Source organism: Phalaenopsis equestris, unplaced genomic scaffold, assembly GCF_001263595.1.
Source record: "Phalaenopsis equestris unplaced genomic scaffold, ASM126359v1 Scaffold000114, whole genome shotgun sequence".
Lineage (NCBI taxonomy): Eukaryota > Viridiplantae > Streptophyta > Magnoliopsida > Asparagales > Orchidaceae > Phalaenopsis > Phalaenopsis equestris.
In genome coordinates, this window is record NW_018164556.1 from 1,542,867 (window position 1) to 1,560,216 (window position 17,350).

Sequence of the window (17,350 nt, forward strand, 5' to 3'; positions counted from 1 at the left end):
GCTTTCCTGCGAAAGAGTGTCATGAAATTATTACAGAACTAGTTGTAAAAATTAATGAAAAATGCTTTGAAAAGAAGCCAAGTTCATTTGCTGACCTGAATTATATAGCATTATATAAGCATGCAAAATACATGTACATGGTTATTTTAAGGGGTTGCCAGACAAAAGATGATAATTAAATTTTTAGGATTTAGTAAATCTCATAAATCCGGATTTACTAAATCGAGAATGACATATATCCAAAAAAACTATTTGGTAACGGATTTACTAAATCATGTAAATTCAACAAAATTGTTTGACAAATAAGTAGAACAAATCGAATAACTCTTCCTCCAAATCTCGTAAATCCTGTAGATCCACCGATTCATGAGATTTAGTATATCTGAGATTTATAGCCGAAATCCATGAAATATGAATTTATCAAATCCGTGACTTTATTTAATCCATTTCTCTCTCCCATCTATTTATTTTTTGAATGTAAATCCGAATTTATTAAACCTAACTATTCCATAGATTATCAGCTTTAATTTAAGAAGAAAGTCACTACAATAATAAGAACCCGAAATAAAATACACTTCCAACAATTTTAACTATATTTAATCCCAACTGAACCAAACACTCTTCAATAATATATCAATTTGACAAATCCAGATCCTCCTTAGTATACTGTTCCAAGGTTTATGATATATGAAAGAGTGCGTACCATAAGAAAGCACCATAACCATGTCGCTGTCCGTTACTGTTGGAACCCTGTGTGCTACAGTAATCACAGTGCAGTTTGAGAACTGCTGCCTTATAATTCTCTGAAGAATAGCATCCGTTGCAGAATCAATGGATGCCGTAGCTTCGTCGAGAACAAGAACTTTGTTCTTGCGGAGTAGGACTCTGCCTAAGCAGAAGAGTTGGCGCTGCCCCGTGCTCCAATTCTCGCCGTCGTCGCTCACTGTCACATGGAACACAGAGGTTAGTCTGCTCTGCTCTGCTTTCAGTTTATCTTAGTAAAAGTTTTCTCCTTTCTTTCAGCAAAATATACAAGTCTAATAGCACTTTTTGTTGTTATATTCACATGTCTAAACAAGGTCAGGTTTTGTTTGTAGCTTTTGACCGAGTAAAATGTCAAAGGAGTACCCTGACCCTTGACATGGGATCCTTAGGATTAACTTAGGTTTTTTTCTCATATTTATTATTTTAAATCGACAATTAAAAAATAGAATGTCTTAAATCAACAAAGTTGTTATGTCAGCGGATACTTTGCCACATTAGCAGGTAAAATCACCATTAATGTGGCCATTTTGTAATTGGCGTTTCAGCGATCATGTGTCTGTGAGGAACGCCAATGGCAAAAGGAGTAGAGTCACGGGTGTGATGGCTTTGCAGATGAGAAGGTTTCTCGCCAATGGTGCCATGGTAACTAGATGTGGTGTGTTGGTGCTATGATATAAGGTTGGTTCCGGTTTGACCCTCATAGAAAAAAAAGAGAGAGAGAGAGAGAGAGCTTGAGACTGAGGAGACATGAAATTAAATAAGAATGGAGCTCAATTTTTTGGATTTGTTGCGATTTGTATTTAATTTAGAATCCTATTTATAAATAAGGAATATAAAAAAATTTAAGAAATTTCTTTGTCAAATATTGTAAAACTATGCATGATAAATCTTTTGGTCAATGAATAGGACAAATTTTTAAGAGAATTTACTTGTGTTTTATTTCTGGGCTAGGTTCTAGACCTAGCCGTGTTTGAGCATGGGGATGGGCGTATAGAGACCTAAAGCTCCCATCATCTGCTGTAGGGTCGCGGATTCCAGAGATCCCTCACGCGTGACGCGGAAGATCGCGGCTTGCAGAATCGCTGCTCGATCCGCGGTCGGCTGCTCATGAGTTGGGATCGGCGTATAGAAACCCGAAACTCCCATGTTTTTTTATCCGTGCGCTTCGTTCTCGTGATACAGTAACGATTAGAGCTAACTGGGAAGCCAACGAAGGGAATGCAGCGTGAGTCTTGCGATACAGTCGCGATTAGAGCTAACTGGGAAGGAAACTACGGGAGTGGGGCGTGACCCTCGCCATACAGTTGTGATTAGAGCAAACTTAGAAGGCAACAATGGGATTGCGATGTGCTAACTGGGGCAACGACGGGATTGTGGTGTGACTTGAAGGATACAGTGACAATTGGAGCTAATTGGAAAGGCAACAATGTGATTATCATGCACTAGTCTTGTGATTGAGGATGTCAGAAGATGAAGATAGTGAGGGAGGTGAAGGATTTGAATTTCTTGGGCAGATAGATTCTTAAGTTTTGAAGATCTTGATCAGGCTCATACAGATCTTAAGTTTTGAAGATCTTGATCAGACTCATACAGGAAGCTGTCTTAAGTTTTGAAGATCTTGATCAGGCTCATACAGGAAGCTAGTTTTGAAGATCTTGATCAGACTCATACAGGAAGCTGACGTCTCAACGGGAGCCACTACCTCAACACGTGCTCCGACGCAAGTGAAACTAGATTTCCCTCCCATGGATCTGAAGCTTGATGGACAGGCCAGGTATTTGAGTTGGTCGCATTGTATTGAAGCTGCTCTAGTAAGGAAAAGATTAGAGGGATACTTGACGGAGGTCAAGCCAAAGAGTGAAAGTGCCGAGGGCGATGAGTGGAGGACCACAAATGCATTGCTTTACACCCAATTACTCAACTCGATGGTTCCATTGATTTCGATGGTTCCATTGATTGCTTCATCAATGGATGATACTCAAAAGGTAAGCGATATCTGGGCGAAGCAGAAAAAAAAGATCTATGATAGAGCTAAGAACCACATCAGGGTCTTGCAGATTCAAGTGAGAACCACATGAGAGTGTTCCAGATTCAGTGTGAGATAGAGACATTGGTTGAGGGTGATAGATCAATTCCAAAGTACTCCATAGATCTAGAGCTGTTGTGGTCAGATTATGATCACTTCTCACCGATGTCGAACTATGGTGATCTTTGCTCGAATGTGGACTATGCAGTTTTTGGCTCATTTGAACCCAACTTCTGATAAGAGGAGATGAATCCTCCTAGCCCAGGGAACGATTCCTTCACTGGATGAGGCCATTGCCGCGATGATACTAGACGATAATAGCATGAGGCTATACTTTGAGCCGAGTGGACTTCCAAGTCCATGATCAGATTTGGTTGCTTTAATCTCAGGTATGACAGGCGCTTAGGGAGAGACCTGTAGGTGCTACAATTATAAAGAAGTGAGACAACTTAGCACGGTTTGTCCAAAATCTATCTAAAGAGAGAGACAGGTGGACATGAATAGTATACAGATCGTGGTCGTAATCGTGGAGGCTAAAGGATTGGAGGAGGGGGCCACATAGCAAATCTAATGGTATTAGAGAATAAGGAAGAGATATGGGTGATCTTTACCGATGAGGATCATGAATTTATAAGGATGTTGCAAAGGAAGCAAAGAGCAGCAGTTGATGTGACTGAGGGTCCATCCAAGTAGAGATTATTACGTTCGTTGTCCGGACGCCGAGCTACGTCCGGGCGACGGCCGTGATATAGAGGAGGTCCGGACGTAATGAATTTTTCCTGAGGGTCCATCCAAGTAGAGATTATTACGTTCGTCGTCCGGGCGACGGCCGTGATATAGAGTAGGTCCGGACGTAATGATTTTTTTCATCCAAGAGAAACACTACTACTTATGTTTACTAAGTCAAAAGTGCTCGTGATATACATGCTCTTATCTTTATATCCACCACAAGATCACTAGGATAGATAGTAAATTTTGATGCATCTCGACATGTGATCGATAGCACTAGTGAGTTCTTTTTCTATTCTCATCCAATAGTTCTAGAGAACATTCACACCGCTGATGGTACAATACAACCTATGATTGATAAAGTTACAACGAGGTGCGTCGATTCTATGACTTTATACAATGTTTGCATGCTCTTTCTTTTATAGTAAATCTTTTATCCATTAGTGTTATTATTTTCTAACTGAAATGTGTTGTTTGATTTGATATTTTTAAGATAATATTTTAATAGGCGCGGATTGACCGGAGACTTTGGACTGACATGTGACATAGTGGACTCTGGTACTTGGATAGAGAGGAGATGAACTTAGCTTTGATATCCATAGTAGAGAGTGTTAAAGTTGGAGGATCTGGGAGGAGTATGGATGATGTGTTGCTGCTACTTCATAGACGCACGAGATACTCTTTGTTTAGTCTATTGAGACGTTTGTATCCGTCTTTGTATGAAAAAGCAAATAAATAAAAACTAGTGTGTGATGCTTGTGAGTTTGGCAAGCATACAAGAAGCTCTTATGTTAGTTCTGGTTATAAAAGTTCTTGTGTGTTTGATTTGGTGCACTCATATGTATGGAGATTTTGTTCTACAACTTCGATAAATGGTTATAAATATATTATGACTCTCATTAATTATTCTTCTTGTGTTACTTTGTTATGTCTGATGAGAAACAAAAGACATATGTTTGTCTGCTTTAAAGATTTTCTCAGGACGACTGAGACACAATACGGTGCAGTAGTGATATTAACGTATGATAATGAGACAATATACTAACAAGGTGTTTGGGGAGTACCTGTCAGCCCAATGGATATAACATCAAACCAAATGTCCGTACACATTGGCAAAAGACAGAGTACTAGAGAGGAAGAATAAACACATTTTAGAGGTAACCCGAAACATAATGATCTCTATGAATATCCCAAAGAACTTGTAGGGACATAATTTTGGCAGCATCTCAATTGATCAACGAAATGCCTTCGAGATTGTTAGACTGACAATATTTTTGTGAGTTGCTGAAAGGAGATAATTGCGGGATCCTTTTATTGAAGGTATTTGGTTATTTATGTTTTGTGAAAGAAAATAGATCATCAATAGTGAAGCTGGATCCCAGAATTGTGAAGTGCATTTTCGTGGGTTGTTCTGCTACTCAGAAGAGATATGTTTCTTGAAACTCAATATAGAAGAGACTATTTGTGAGGGTGGATATAACGTTTAGAGAATTTGAACCTTACTACTCCTTAAAGGTGACCTCACCCTTTAGTGACTCACCAGATATTGGAGGTATAAAGTGAGAGAGGGAGAGTGGTGATGGCGAGAGATCAGTACATGTGGAAACGATGTATTGTCTTGTTGTGTGGGAAAGATCGACTGAACGAGCCAAATAATGAGGAAAATGAGCTTGAAGGTGGTGGGATTCAAGCTCAAGGGGAGCTGAAAATGTATACTAAGAGGAGGCTGAATGAGGGAAGTCCTTTATCTCGGTCTACCCCGACTCCTAAGACACTTACACTATTCACCTCAGAATCAGATTATACAGGTGATATGATTCCTCTCTTGTCCTCTCACTTCCATGACTTTAAGGAGGATCTCTCGCAGTAATACTGGGTTGAAACAGTCTTTTCGAGCTTGGTTTGATTGGTTCAGGAGACCAATGGTAGACATGTGCTATCAACTGATCAATATCGACCACAAGATGTTCATTCAACGACATGCCGGTCACATTATCATGTTTGTCGTGAATGTTATGATAGTCATCGGTGATGTTGAGGGAGAGATTGCACAGCTAAAGACAAGATTGGGCGAAGAGTTTGAGATGGACTTTAGACAGCTTAGATACTTCCTTGGGATTGAGGTGACTCATGGAGCAGAGAGAGTTTTTTTATCGCAGAGGAAGTCTGCTAAATTTGCTCACAGATCATACGTATTGGGATGCAGCCTGCAGTTTCAACAATTGATCAGAAGGGAAAGTTGAGTGCATAGGCATCTGCGTTTGTTGATCGCGAGAGGTACCAGTGGTTGGTATGTTGTCTCATCTATCCGAGTCACGCTCGTCCCGATATTATTTATAGTAAGCGTGGTGAGTTGCTACATGCATGATCCGAAAAAGGGCCACATGGATGCGGTGTATCAGATTATGAGATATCTGAAGAGTGCACTTGGGATGGGGTTGATCTTTAGGAAAAATGAACATATAAGCATTAAGAGCTATTGTGATTCTGACTGAGTGAGTTGTGATGATGACAAGAGGTCCACATCTGGATAGTGCATGTTCGTAGGGCCAACTTGGTCTCTTGGAATAGCAAGAGACAATCGATAGTAGCAAGGTCAACAACAGAGGCAGGGTATAATAGGGGCTAGGGCCTTAGGCGTTGCTGAGATGATGTGGTTGAGAACCTTGTTGGTAGAGCCCTTCGTGGACTAAGAAGCTCAAATGAAGTAGTGGTGCGACAACAAGTTAGCAATCAGCTTTGCCAACAACTCGGTGCAACACGATAGAACCAAACATGTGCAAATTGATAGGTTCTTCATCAAGGGAAAGTTGAATAAAGGGCTACTGGAGCTAAGTCATGTAGCCACTGGAGAGCAAGTGGCTGACTGCCTTACAAGAAGACTTAGCCTATTAGGCTTGTCTAAGTTATGTGACAAGATGAGTTTAGTGGATATCTTTCGCCCATGTTGAGGGGGAGTGATGAGATTTGTATCTGGTTTCGAGTTCTATTTGTAAATAGGAAATATAAAAGAATTAGAGGGATTTATTTATAAAATATTGTAAGGCTCTATATAAGCCGGAGTGCTTAATGAATGGAATAAGTTTTTAAGAGCAATTACTTACTTTGGTTTCTTTAGCCGAAGCAGGAGAATAGGATCGCTGACATGAGGTGACTACAAGAATGAGGTTTGGCTAGAGCTGAGAGGTAGGAAGGGAGGTGTTTGGTTGCCAAGGAGATGAGTAGGTGACAAAAATCTCTTTAAAGGGAGTCGAATCAGGCTGTTCTATGCGAATGCAGCTCGTGGGAGAGAGAATGTTTGTGGGAAGAGAAGGTGTAGGGAGCGAGACAGTGAAATCTGGGAGGGTTTTGGGTTTTCTGGGGAGGGAGAAAAGTGGGGAGTTTGAGGGATTACCTGAATGAGAGAGAATATCAAGAGAAATATGGAGAGGTGTCCTTTTTTACATGAAAATGGGAGAGAAAAATATGCCTGAAAAATAATAATAAAAAAAGAAATGAATTAAGTGAGAGGGAAATGTGGCATGAGCTGTGTAAAGGGGGGACGAACTACAAGAGAGAATAAGAAAGGGAGTGAAGTGAGGGTGTAAATCAGGGGATTTGATTTTATTAGTTCCAGTTTTGTTTTTTGGGTGATAAAGATAGGTGTGCTCATCATGAAAAAAACAAAATTAAATTCAAAGTCGCTATGTCAGCAGCAATTTTATCTAATCATGTGAGGTGGCAACTTTGTCGATTTAATAAATTTTATTTTTTAAATGTCGATTTAAAATAATAAATCTTAAAAAAGTAACATTTCAAAAATTTAGCCTTAAACTAGACATGAAAAAAGAGTCATGAGGCTATTTTGTCCTTTTTCTAGCTTTTGGCCCATTAAAATCCGGCCTTTCTTGGTCCTGAGTTAAAACCTGGCTAGCATCAATAGATAAACTGACTTACCAGAGGAATCAAGCTGAGCAGGAAGGCTTCTAATGACCGACTTCAACTGACAGCGTTCCAAGGCCTGACATAATGGAATTCCACATTTTCAATTAGAGCTTGCGACAGTTATCGATGCTCTATCTAATTACTACAAGATTAATTTACTATGGAAAAAAAATCAGATACATATTTTAAGCTATGTAATAAGTTGAAAGAGATGCTCAACCTCCCAAATCTCATGATCAGTATAAACTCCAAGAGGATCCAGATTACTTCGAATGCTCCCCCTGAAAAGAGTTGGTTCTTGAGGAATTATACTAAGTTTCATTCTCAAATCCTTGAGTCCTATAGAGCAAATGTCAATGCTGTCAATCAGAATCCTCCCTTCTGCAGGATCTATCAGACGAAATAAAGCACTTATAAGAGTTGTTTTGCCACTTCCGGTTCGTCCGACGACTCCAATCTTATTTCCAGCTGAAAATGTACATGTGATTCCTTTGAGAACAAATGGAGCTGATGGCTTATATCTAATCTGCACACATGAATATAAGCCAAGTAAGAATTACAAGACCACAATGGAATCAATAGAGATGAGTCTTAACCTTGAGATTTTGTATGTCGATTCTTCCTTCGAGGGGCCATGAAGGTGGTGGTCTGCTTTCTTCAATCACTGCTGGTGGTTCTGGTGGGATATGCATGAACTGCTTGATTCTCTCTACTGATATGATGTAGTTTTCCATGTAGGAATAGAAACGAGTAGCAAACACTTGAGTTGAAGACAGGCTAAGAGCATAGGAAAGACAAAGTCCTGAAAATCCTGGAATGAATTCACGTTTGTAAGTCTTCTATAGTATACAGCGTCATATTTTATTTCCTAAGAATTTACTGGAAATTCTATCTGAATATTTGATATTATTGACATATCGCTTCAGTCTATAAACTCTCATCATGCAGTTTTCTAAGAAAGTTGGTGTCAACCTAAAGGAAATATTCATTTAATATTTAAAATTAATCTTAAATTCACATTAACTGTAAAAATAGCTGTCAACATAACCTAGGTTAAGTTGGCTTGGGTAAAAATCCTTAAAAATTAAAACTGGCTCATAAAGTACGACCGGCCGACAGTGCGAGTTATGTTAAACTTTCAGGTTCATGAAGTACAAACCTACTAATTGGGCTAGTCAAATAGGTTGATCAGGTCCCTGAGAACATACACTGTCTAGCACTAAAATTACTTGCTATCCTAAACTTCAAATTATGTTAACTAGAGTTGGAAGTGTCATGGCATATTAGTAAAAATGTATATTTTAAGGCGTATTTAAAATAATCTCAAAGATTGATATGATATACCAGTGAGTTCACATATTTATGGAGGTATATAATTTAATACCCTTCTTATGTAGAGTCATGAGTATATATGGATTATGATATATATGTTTGTACCTGGAGAAATGGATCCCTGAGGAACCAAAACAAGGAAAATAGTTGAAGTCATTATGGTTAAGTTTTGCAGCAGATCCACTCTTATCAGTACCCATTCCATGGCAGCAATGGTATGAAAAAATAGTGTTGCATCAGTATTGACCAACTTTAAGCTTGTCCCGAAGAACCTCTCAATCATCCCAAATGCCCTTATTGTCACAACACCAAGGTAGGATTCAGTTGCATAATTCATAACTGGAGCCTTTGTTGTTCCATTGATCCTCACTAGCTCTCTCGCCGATGATAGATAGTATTTCTTCAAAATTTGGAAGCATGTTACAGATAGAACCAGTGAGAGAATGTCTAATTTTAGAATAAAAAATAAAAAATAACTAGAAAGATGAATAGATACACCTGAAGATATGCTACTATTATGAGAACTGGAAATGCCACCACTAAGACTTGCCATGTTACAGTAGCCATGATTAATATTGTTGATAAAACTTCAATAGAACCAGCTATGAAGAAGGCAAGGGAGTATGGAACATCAAAATCCAGTGTAAATAAATCTGAAGATGCCTGCAACAAATTTTTATTTTATTTTTTTCTTTTTAAGCATAGAAGATGTTGGTGTTGCTGAACAGAATACATCGTATAGAATTTTCAAGATATGGTCTATTAAACAGATTATAATGATCGATGCAAGTTCAGAAATCAGTTCTAAGTTTCATAAAGTTATGATTGAATTAATACCCTGGTCAAAATCCTTCCCACCGGTGTTGAGTCGAAGAAAGACATTGGACCCTTGAATACTGAATCCATGAGTGCAGTAAAGAAACATCTTGAAGCTTTTAGTCCAAGTTCTGCTGCCAGCAAAGTTCTAGCATATGCTACAAAGCAGCTAAGGATTGAAATTACTGCATAGATTCCTACTAAAAGGCTGTTGCTAACTCGATTCTTTTGAATGGCAAATGCCATCCAATAGGTTGATAAAGTCTGCAAACCAACAAAGAAGAATTGAGCGGAGAGAACCAAAGTGAGAAGTAGAAAACCTTTGGACACCCGAAAATAATCTTTGTAAGGCTTCAATCCAACACTGCCCATCTCCTTTTCTTCTTCTTCTGTTTGTTGGACAGCTGAAATACCTTCGCTTGAGATCTCATTTTTACTGTTTTCTTTTATGTAGTGCAACCCTGTAACTATGAGGTGATCTTCCTCTCTTCCGTGTCTATTACTTCCATTCTCTTGGACTGAAGAATCTAATGTGATCATCGAAGATTGATGAGCTTTAACAAGCTTCTCAAATGCTGTTCCTGAAGTTAGAAGTTCCTCATAGGTTCCTGTTTGTGTAATTTCTCCATTTTCTATTACCTGAGAGCAATCATATAAAGTTCATGCAACGAGAACAATCAATTGATTATTTATATGGTAAAATTGCATTGAAAAAAAGAAAAGCTGAAGAAGCCGCTTACCAGAATTCCATCAGCCTTAGCTAGAAACTCAACTTGATGAGTCACAAGAATGACCGTCTTATTTTCCAAAGCAGTCATCACATAATCCTGCAAATTTCATATCATTCTCTTTAGCTGCGAAAATCGATACAAAATCTAGTATTGCATGAAGCTCCTATCTTTTGACATGCAGCAAATGCAATATTTTAGCTCGATTGTGAGACAATTTTAATGCCAAGAAGAATTTAAACATCAAAGTTGTAATGCAATCTATTTTTTAAATTTAGTATCCGGTTTGATGAAATAAAAAATTTTGAATTGCACAAAGCCATCCAATTTGCAGGTGTAAACATATCATTCTTACATGAAACAGAATAGCTGAAGTGTGTGCATCTAAAGCACTGAATGGATCATCAAGAAGGTAATTATCTGCATCACTGTAAACTGCTCTTGCTAACTGAATCCTTTGCCTCTGTCCCCCGCTCATGTTGATACCTCTCTGGCCAATCTCTGTAAGGTCTCCATGAACAAAATTCTCAATATCCTTATCAAGTGCACAACATCGGATAGCATTGTTATAGCGTTCCTTATTCATGGGCTTCCCAAATAGTATGTTGTCCCGAATCGTTCCGCTTTGAATCCATGATGTTTGTGAAACATAAGCAACTGTACCAAATACAGTCACCTGAACAATAAAGCAAGAAGTTTTAATTTTTCTTTTTCTTTGTAACAGCCCTTTTCATGAACATTTCTACCTAATTTATACTGTTAACTTACAGATCCTGAGAGTTTAGGTATCTCCCCAAGTATTGCATATATAAGTGATGATTTTCCTGCACCAACATGGCCACAGACAGCAATCTTCTGTCCTTTTCTAATATTCAAATTAATGTTCTTTAAAGCTGGAATAGCTGCATCTGAATCCCAACTGAAGCAACAATTATGCATTAAAATTGTGTGGTTAAAATTACTTAACGTACTCCTGCGCTCACTCTCTTCTCTGATCTCATCTTCTAATAAGAAAACATCAATTCGATCTAAGGAAACCTTTACTTGAATGAGAACTGAAAGAGCTTCTGGTAACATTCTGACTGGCTCTGACATAACTCTTAAAGTCGCCAGAACTGTAAAAATTGTGCTAGCGTTGAGAGAAGCACTCTTTAGAGCTGCGGTTCCGGCAAAAACTACAGCAGAAACAACAGTTGGCGCCATCCAATACAGTGCGCTTCCGTATGATTTTGTGATTTGAATGTTTTTTAACCATTTGAACTCCACATCTCTTAGAGATTCAACCATTCGTCTGAACCTTTCCTCCCATGATTGCAACTTGATTATCTTCATGTTGTTCAGTATTTCTGATGTAGCTCTCAGCCTTTCATCCTGAGCAAGCATGAACTGTGCTTGATAGTACTGCATAATCTTTGCAATTGGGACATTAAGGAAGCCGAAAATGATTAAGGGGATCACTCCTGGGAGTGCTCCTCCAGCTCCTACAGTTATGATAAGTACAATAATTGAGAGTAATATTTGAAAAGGACAGCTCCAAGCCATATGAAACCACCACGGAAACTCCCCAAGCCTATATGCATCAACTGCAATATAGTTCACAATCTCTCCAGTTGAATGCCTTCTCCTTCCCTGGCTTGAAAGTTTTAGCTGCTTCTGAAAAATGGCAGCCATGACGGCGGAACGCATTCTCATTCCAAACCTTCTTGAATCAAAAAACCAATGCCTTTGAGAGATTGAATCAACAAACCTTAAAAAGGCAAGACAGACAATCAGAAAGATGCCAAAGTTAAGATCTTTCTCCTCTTGGTTTGAAAACGAAATGAAGGCATGGAGTATTAAAGGTGAAGCTGCAGCAGATACTGCTTTTAGTAAAGCATAGAGCCCAACTAATAACATTTCCTTTTTATAGCACTTGGCTAATGAGTTGCGAACCAAATTTCTCATTATGGAACTATTTTTCCTCTCAAGTTCCCATGCTCTATAGAAAGTTTGGTAAGCTAAGAATGCCTCATCATCAGAATCTAAAGCGGGAATGTCTTCTAGAGCCAGTGGCTTAGAAGAACCTAAGCGAAGCAATGGATTAAGCCATGAAAATGTCAATCTGCTAAATAAGCTAGCTTTGTTCAAATTTGTTCTTTCATTTTGATGGAGCAGTAGTGGGCTGGATAAACTATCACTAAAACTGGTTCTCATTAGTAGTTTGAAAGCGCAGAAAATAAGCAGCAAATTCACAGGCCATGAAATCAAGTCAAGGATTTGAAATCCTGATCCTCTGATAAGCATTTCCAGATTAAAAGAAGATAGCAGAACTGAAAATGTGATCCACCAACTTAAATGTATGGTTCTTAGCCATTTAGAATGATGAAAGTTTAGAGAAAAAGCCAAAGAAACCCAAATTATCCCTCTAACAAAATAAACTAACCAATTAAACTGAGTGAGAGTACTGCTTCCATCAAATAGAATCCAAAGACTGAGACTGAAGCAAGAAATGCTAAGCACTGAACAAAGAAGTGAAGTAGTGAATAATTCCCAGCTCCTATTTCTCCTTTCATGAGGACCTTCTCTTCTGAAATATGATATCAGAAAACCCAGAGCTGAAATTAAAAGAAAAGCAAGATTCACAGCATCTATTAATCTTCTTTGGGAGAACGAGTTTCCCAGATTAAACTCCTGCCCACAGGTCCATAAAAGCCAATCTGCATTCAAGATAAAGACTCATAAAATTCATCAAGCATAGCAAATACATGAGATTGCCGTAAATGTTTATTGCGAAGCCAAAATCTACGCAAAATAACAAAGTGAAATGTCAAGGATTTCACGAATTGATGAACGTCAGATATTAACAAAAAACAGTCTTTGAAATTGCTAAGCAAATTGTTAACAGAGATAAAAAATACATTTCAAGCTCCAAGCAGAAGCCATTTTCTGAAATCTTTCAGTTCGTTTTGTTTCCAAGCTATCCTGGAGAAAAATAAATATTGATGGAAGGCCAAAGTTGATTTGCAGGAAAGGAGGACATTGACCCTTGTCTTCTAATTGGCTTGAAGACTGAGCCAATAATGCAAATTGACCACCCTTTGTACTTTGAATTAATTCAGTTACAACCCAAATATTTATTTTACGGTGTAAATAGTACATGCCAATCAATTTCTTTCCATTTGCACATCTATCACTTAAAACTTTATTATTTATATTTATACCACCCAAATACTTTTATGTCACATAAAAAATATCATCTTCTTAACTTTCAAAAAGTGAAATACACCTTTTCATGCATAGGTAAGACGACACATATGTAAAAATTGAAGTTTAGGTGTTAGATATGTAAATACATAAGTAGCTCAATTATAAATATTCTTATTTTAAAGTTTTATTTGGTGAGGAAGTTATCAATTGCTACTCTCCAATCTTCAAATTTAAACAAGCTATATAATAAAGTATGAGAATAGAAATTTGAATTTCTCATCAAATTGGATACTTTAGTTTACATTATCGTTGAACATATTATCTTTCAAAAGGAAAAAAAAAGGAAAATATATACATATAAAGTTGATGTTAAAGTACCGACCGGTTTACATTATCGTTGAACATATTATCTTTCAAAAGAAAAAAAGGAAAGAAATATATATAAAGTTGATGTTAAAGTACCGACCGAGTCATTTATTATCTTAAATATTGTTGGTCTATTTTATCATATGCTTCATTAAAGAATGGCTTGTTCTCAATCGGCTGCTCATTGCAGATGAATATTGATCGATAATATTGTGAGTAGAGACTTTTGGGTTAGCTCGGGTCAAACTTAACTAATGATTTTGAAAATGGTTTGCTCATATTGCAAATCCAGCAAAAGCTTCAGTATGTGCTAATGCTAACTCTTAGGATCAAATTTGCTCCTTATGATGTATGGACTAATTTTGATTGAGAGGAGCATAATAAAAATGAGAAATATTGTATCATCTTATTTTATAATTCTAACTTTCTATAGTATATCAATAACAGAATTGATTGCAATAAAATCAAGCAAAAGCTTCAGTATGTGCTAATGCTAACTCTTAAGATCAAATTTGCTCCTTATGGTGTATGGACTAATTTTGATTGAGAGGAGTATAATAAAAACGAGAAATATTATATCATCTTATTTATCATTCTAACTTTCTATAGTATATCAAAAACAGAATTGATTGCAATAAAATCTCATAAAACTGTTAAATTTTTAACCTTCTCTCATATTCTCAATTCATTTCTTAATGTCAATATAGCAAAAGTTTTTTTAAATTTGTGGTGAGTCAACCTATCAGTTCTTCACAAAAAAAATGAATAGTTATGCGGTGGTCTTTAAAATTATCACAAACTTGGCTCATTTAGTAAAGAACATTAAATCAATTATATTTTATTCTCAATTCATTTCTTAATGTCAATATAGCAAACCTTTTTTTAAATTTGTGGTGAGCCAACCTATCATTTCTTCACAAAAAAATGAATAGTTATGTGGTGGTCTTTAAAATTATCACAAAGTTGGTTAATTTAGTACATAATTGGGTAATGTTGGTGTAGGGTAATTTTTGTGTTTTTTTTTTTTTTTTTTTTTTTTTTTGTGAATAAGTTTAGTATGGGAGAACATTAAGTCAATTATATTCAGTGGGAAAACATTTCAAGATACAGCTCATATGTGTATGTATGTGTGTGTGTGTGTGTGTGTGTGTGTCTATATATATACGCATCATACTCAGATCAGTTTGTCGGACATCTGCTTGTCAACATATCAAAATTGACCTTATTGTATTTTATCAAATTGGCTATATTTATTTTATGTTTGATTCACAAATCATTTTAATCACTTTGTAGAGAATTCACAACTTTATTTTATGTATAATTTTACCAATTTTTATGAGTATCCTAGATATGAAAACTAAATGATTCTTATTGGATTTAATTTCATTAATAAAGTAGTGTCTTTTTATAAAAGTAGATTTTCTAGAATCATTTGATATTTATTTTACAAATCATTTTCACCCGTATGTTGTAAGCACAATGCTCCGTTTATTGATTACTTTTTCATGATTTTTGGAGTCATATATTTCAATATCTAGAAAAATGAATATGAAGTTAATATTTAAATTTGAATATTTACATTATCTCCTTTATCATATTTTTTTTTGGGGTCATATATTTCAATATCTAGAAAAATGAATATGAAATTAATATTTAATGAATATTTACATTATCTCCTTTATCATATTTTTTTTTGGGTAATATAATAAATATTGTAACTTACTAAACAATTTTTTTTTCTTTACTTTTGAACCATTATAGAGAGATAAATGAATGAGAAAAGAGGGCTTGAGAGAGAAAGCTAATTTTGGTGATTAAAGACCCAATTTTGTTGGTCATGCTAGCTAAGAAAATTATATGTGTCAATGTAGGCTACTATTTCTCTACTTTAGATTTTAACTTTTATACTTATTTATAAATTTGGGGAAGTTGATTTAAATTTCAAACAAAGTCAAATCTACAAAGATTTATATAGTTTCGCCATGTAATTTATAGTATGTTGTGGAATGAACAGTTTTAAACATGTTAATATAAAATATTTCTGTTCTTTCTTAACCCTTTTATTTTATTCATGTGTATTATTTTAGGAAATTATAAGACTCATATTAAGTAGAGGCTAATTGTTATTTTTCAAATTGACTTCCCATGCCAACACAACATGAACCTGACTAAAAAAAATTCAGGTTTGGGTTGACTCGAATAATTTTTCTGTCAGGTTCAGGTTAAATATCCTAACCCGTTTAGCTTTTTGGTTAGGGTTCAGGTTGACCTACCAACTCAAATTGACCTACCAATCCTAAATTGACTTGAAATCTACCCGTCAAACCAGAGTTGAATGAAAATTGACCCAATTTTAACTCAAATAATTGTTATTCCTTATGTTAAATGGGTTACATGAGTCTGATTCGGGTAAAAGCCTAAGTCACTGGTATCTTTTTCGGTAGCCTGACAAAAAAACAAAATAAAATATAAAAAAAAGCAAGAAAATTCATTAGCCATTTTTCACTGAGTGTTAGCAAATTAATGAACACTAGAAAATTTTTTCTATGTAGTAAATTAATTAAGGTTAGCATATCAAATTTATACATAATTAACTCTTATATGATCTTATACATGTGATAATTTTTCAGAGATTTATTTAAACATGATTTATAATGTCCCACATAAAAACTTAAGACAAAGGTTTAATACTATTATTTTAAGTGGCTAAACCATAATATAGATCAATAAAATATAGGAGAAATATTAAATAAGATTACAAGGAACATGAAAACATTACTACCAGTATAAAATAGTGAAATATACATATTAAAATCATATTGAGTGGGGTTGAATAAAATTCAATTGAAATGAAATTAGATTTCATTTTTATTTAAACTAACAAAATAAAAAGATAAGAAAATAAAGATTTAACTGAAGTAAAGTGTAGTAAAGATGAAAATCAAAAATTACTTTTTTTTAAAAAGTGTAGTAAAGATGAAAATCAAAAAGTACTTTTTTTTTTAAGAAAGATATTCAACATAGGTGTGTGAGTTATTTCGATAAATTTTTTAATGAAGCTTTTGAAAATACGATCGACATTAGTGATTTTAATATCGTTAATGAAAATAAAATATTTTATTTTTATCATCACATTAGTAAAAGAGAAGTTGATGATGCTTTAAGTAAAACCAAGGGCAAAAAACCAGTAGGAACGGATGATATCCCAATTGAAGTGTAGAACTATTTAGGAGATTTGAGAGTTTCTTGGCTTACTAAACTCTTTAATATTATTTTAAAAATTAAAATAATTTCTGAGGAGTGGAGGAAAGGTCTTTTGGTTCCATTTTTAAGAATAAAGGGGGTACAAAAGTGTGCAAGTTATAAAGTAATTAAGTTGATGTGTCAAACTTTAAAATTATGACAGAGGATAATTGAACATAGGCTAAGATGTGTTACAAAGATTTGTCATAATAAGTTTCAATTTATTCGTCCAGGT

At 35.7% G+C, this 17,350-nt stretch overlaps 1 protein-coding gene and 1 long non-coding RNA gene across 2 annotated transcripts in view; one reads left to right on the forward strand and one right to left on the reverse strand.

The window, feature by feature from the left end:
* Nucleotides 1–13,280, reverse strand: part of LOC110020979 (ABC transporter C family member 8-like) — a 14,307-nt gene extending 1,027 nt beyond the window's left edge. The window contains exons 1-11 of the mRNA XM_020719288.1: nucleotides 13,218–13,280; nucleotides 11,089–13,016; nucleotides 10,676–10,996; nucleotides 10,333–10,419; nucleotides 9,614–10,231; nucleotides 9,275–9,439; nucleotides 8,882–9,176; nucleotides 8,041–8,255; nucleotides 7,665–7,970; nucleotides 7,457–7,520; nucleotides 704–943 (exon numbers count right to left, since the gene is read on the reverse strand). Coding sequence (XP_020574947.1) covers nucleotides 704–943; nucleotides 7,457–7,520; nucleotides 7,665–7,970; nucleotides 8,041–8,255; nucleotides 8,882–9,176; nucleotides 9,275–9,439; nucleotides 9,614–10,231; nucleotides 10,333–10,419; nucleotides 10,676–10,996; nucleotides 11,089–13,016; nucleotides 13,218–13,242 — 4,264 coding nt within the window. The 5' untranslated portion in view covers nucleotides 13,243–13,280. The remainder of the gene's footprint in view (nucleotides 1–703; nucleotides 944–7,456; nucleotides 7,521–7,664; nucleotides 7,971–8,040; nucleotides 8,256–8,881; nucleotides 9,177–9,274; nucleotides 9,440–9,613; nucleotides 10,232–10,332; nucleotides 10,420–10,675; nucleotides 10,997–11,088; nucleotides 13,017–13,217) is intronic.
* On the forward strand, nucleotides 3,577–4,216 carry LOC110020981. The gene is made up of 2 exons (XR_002293590.1): nucleotides 3,577–3,893; nucleotides 4,014–4,216. It is a non-coding gene; the product is annotated as an uncharacterized LOC110020981 (long non-coding RNA).
* Nucleotides 13,281–17,350: the final 4,070 nt, after the last annotated feature.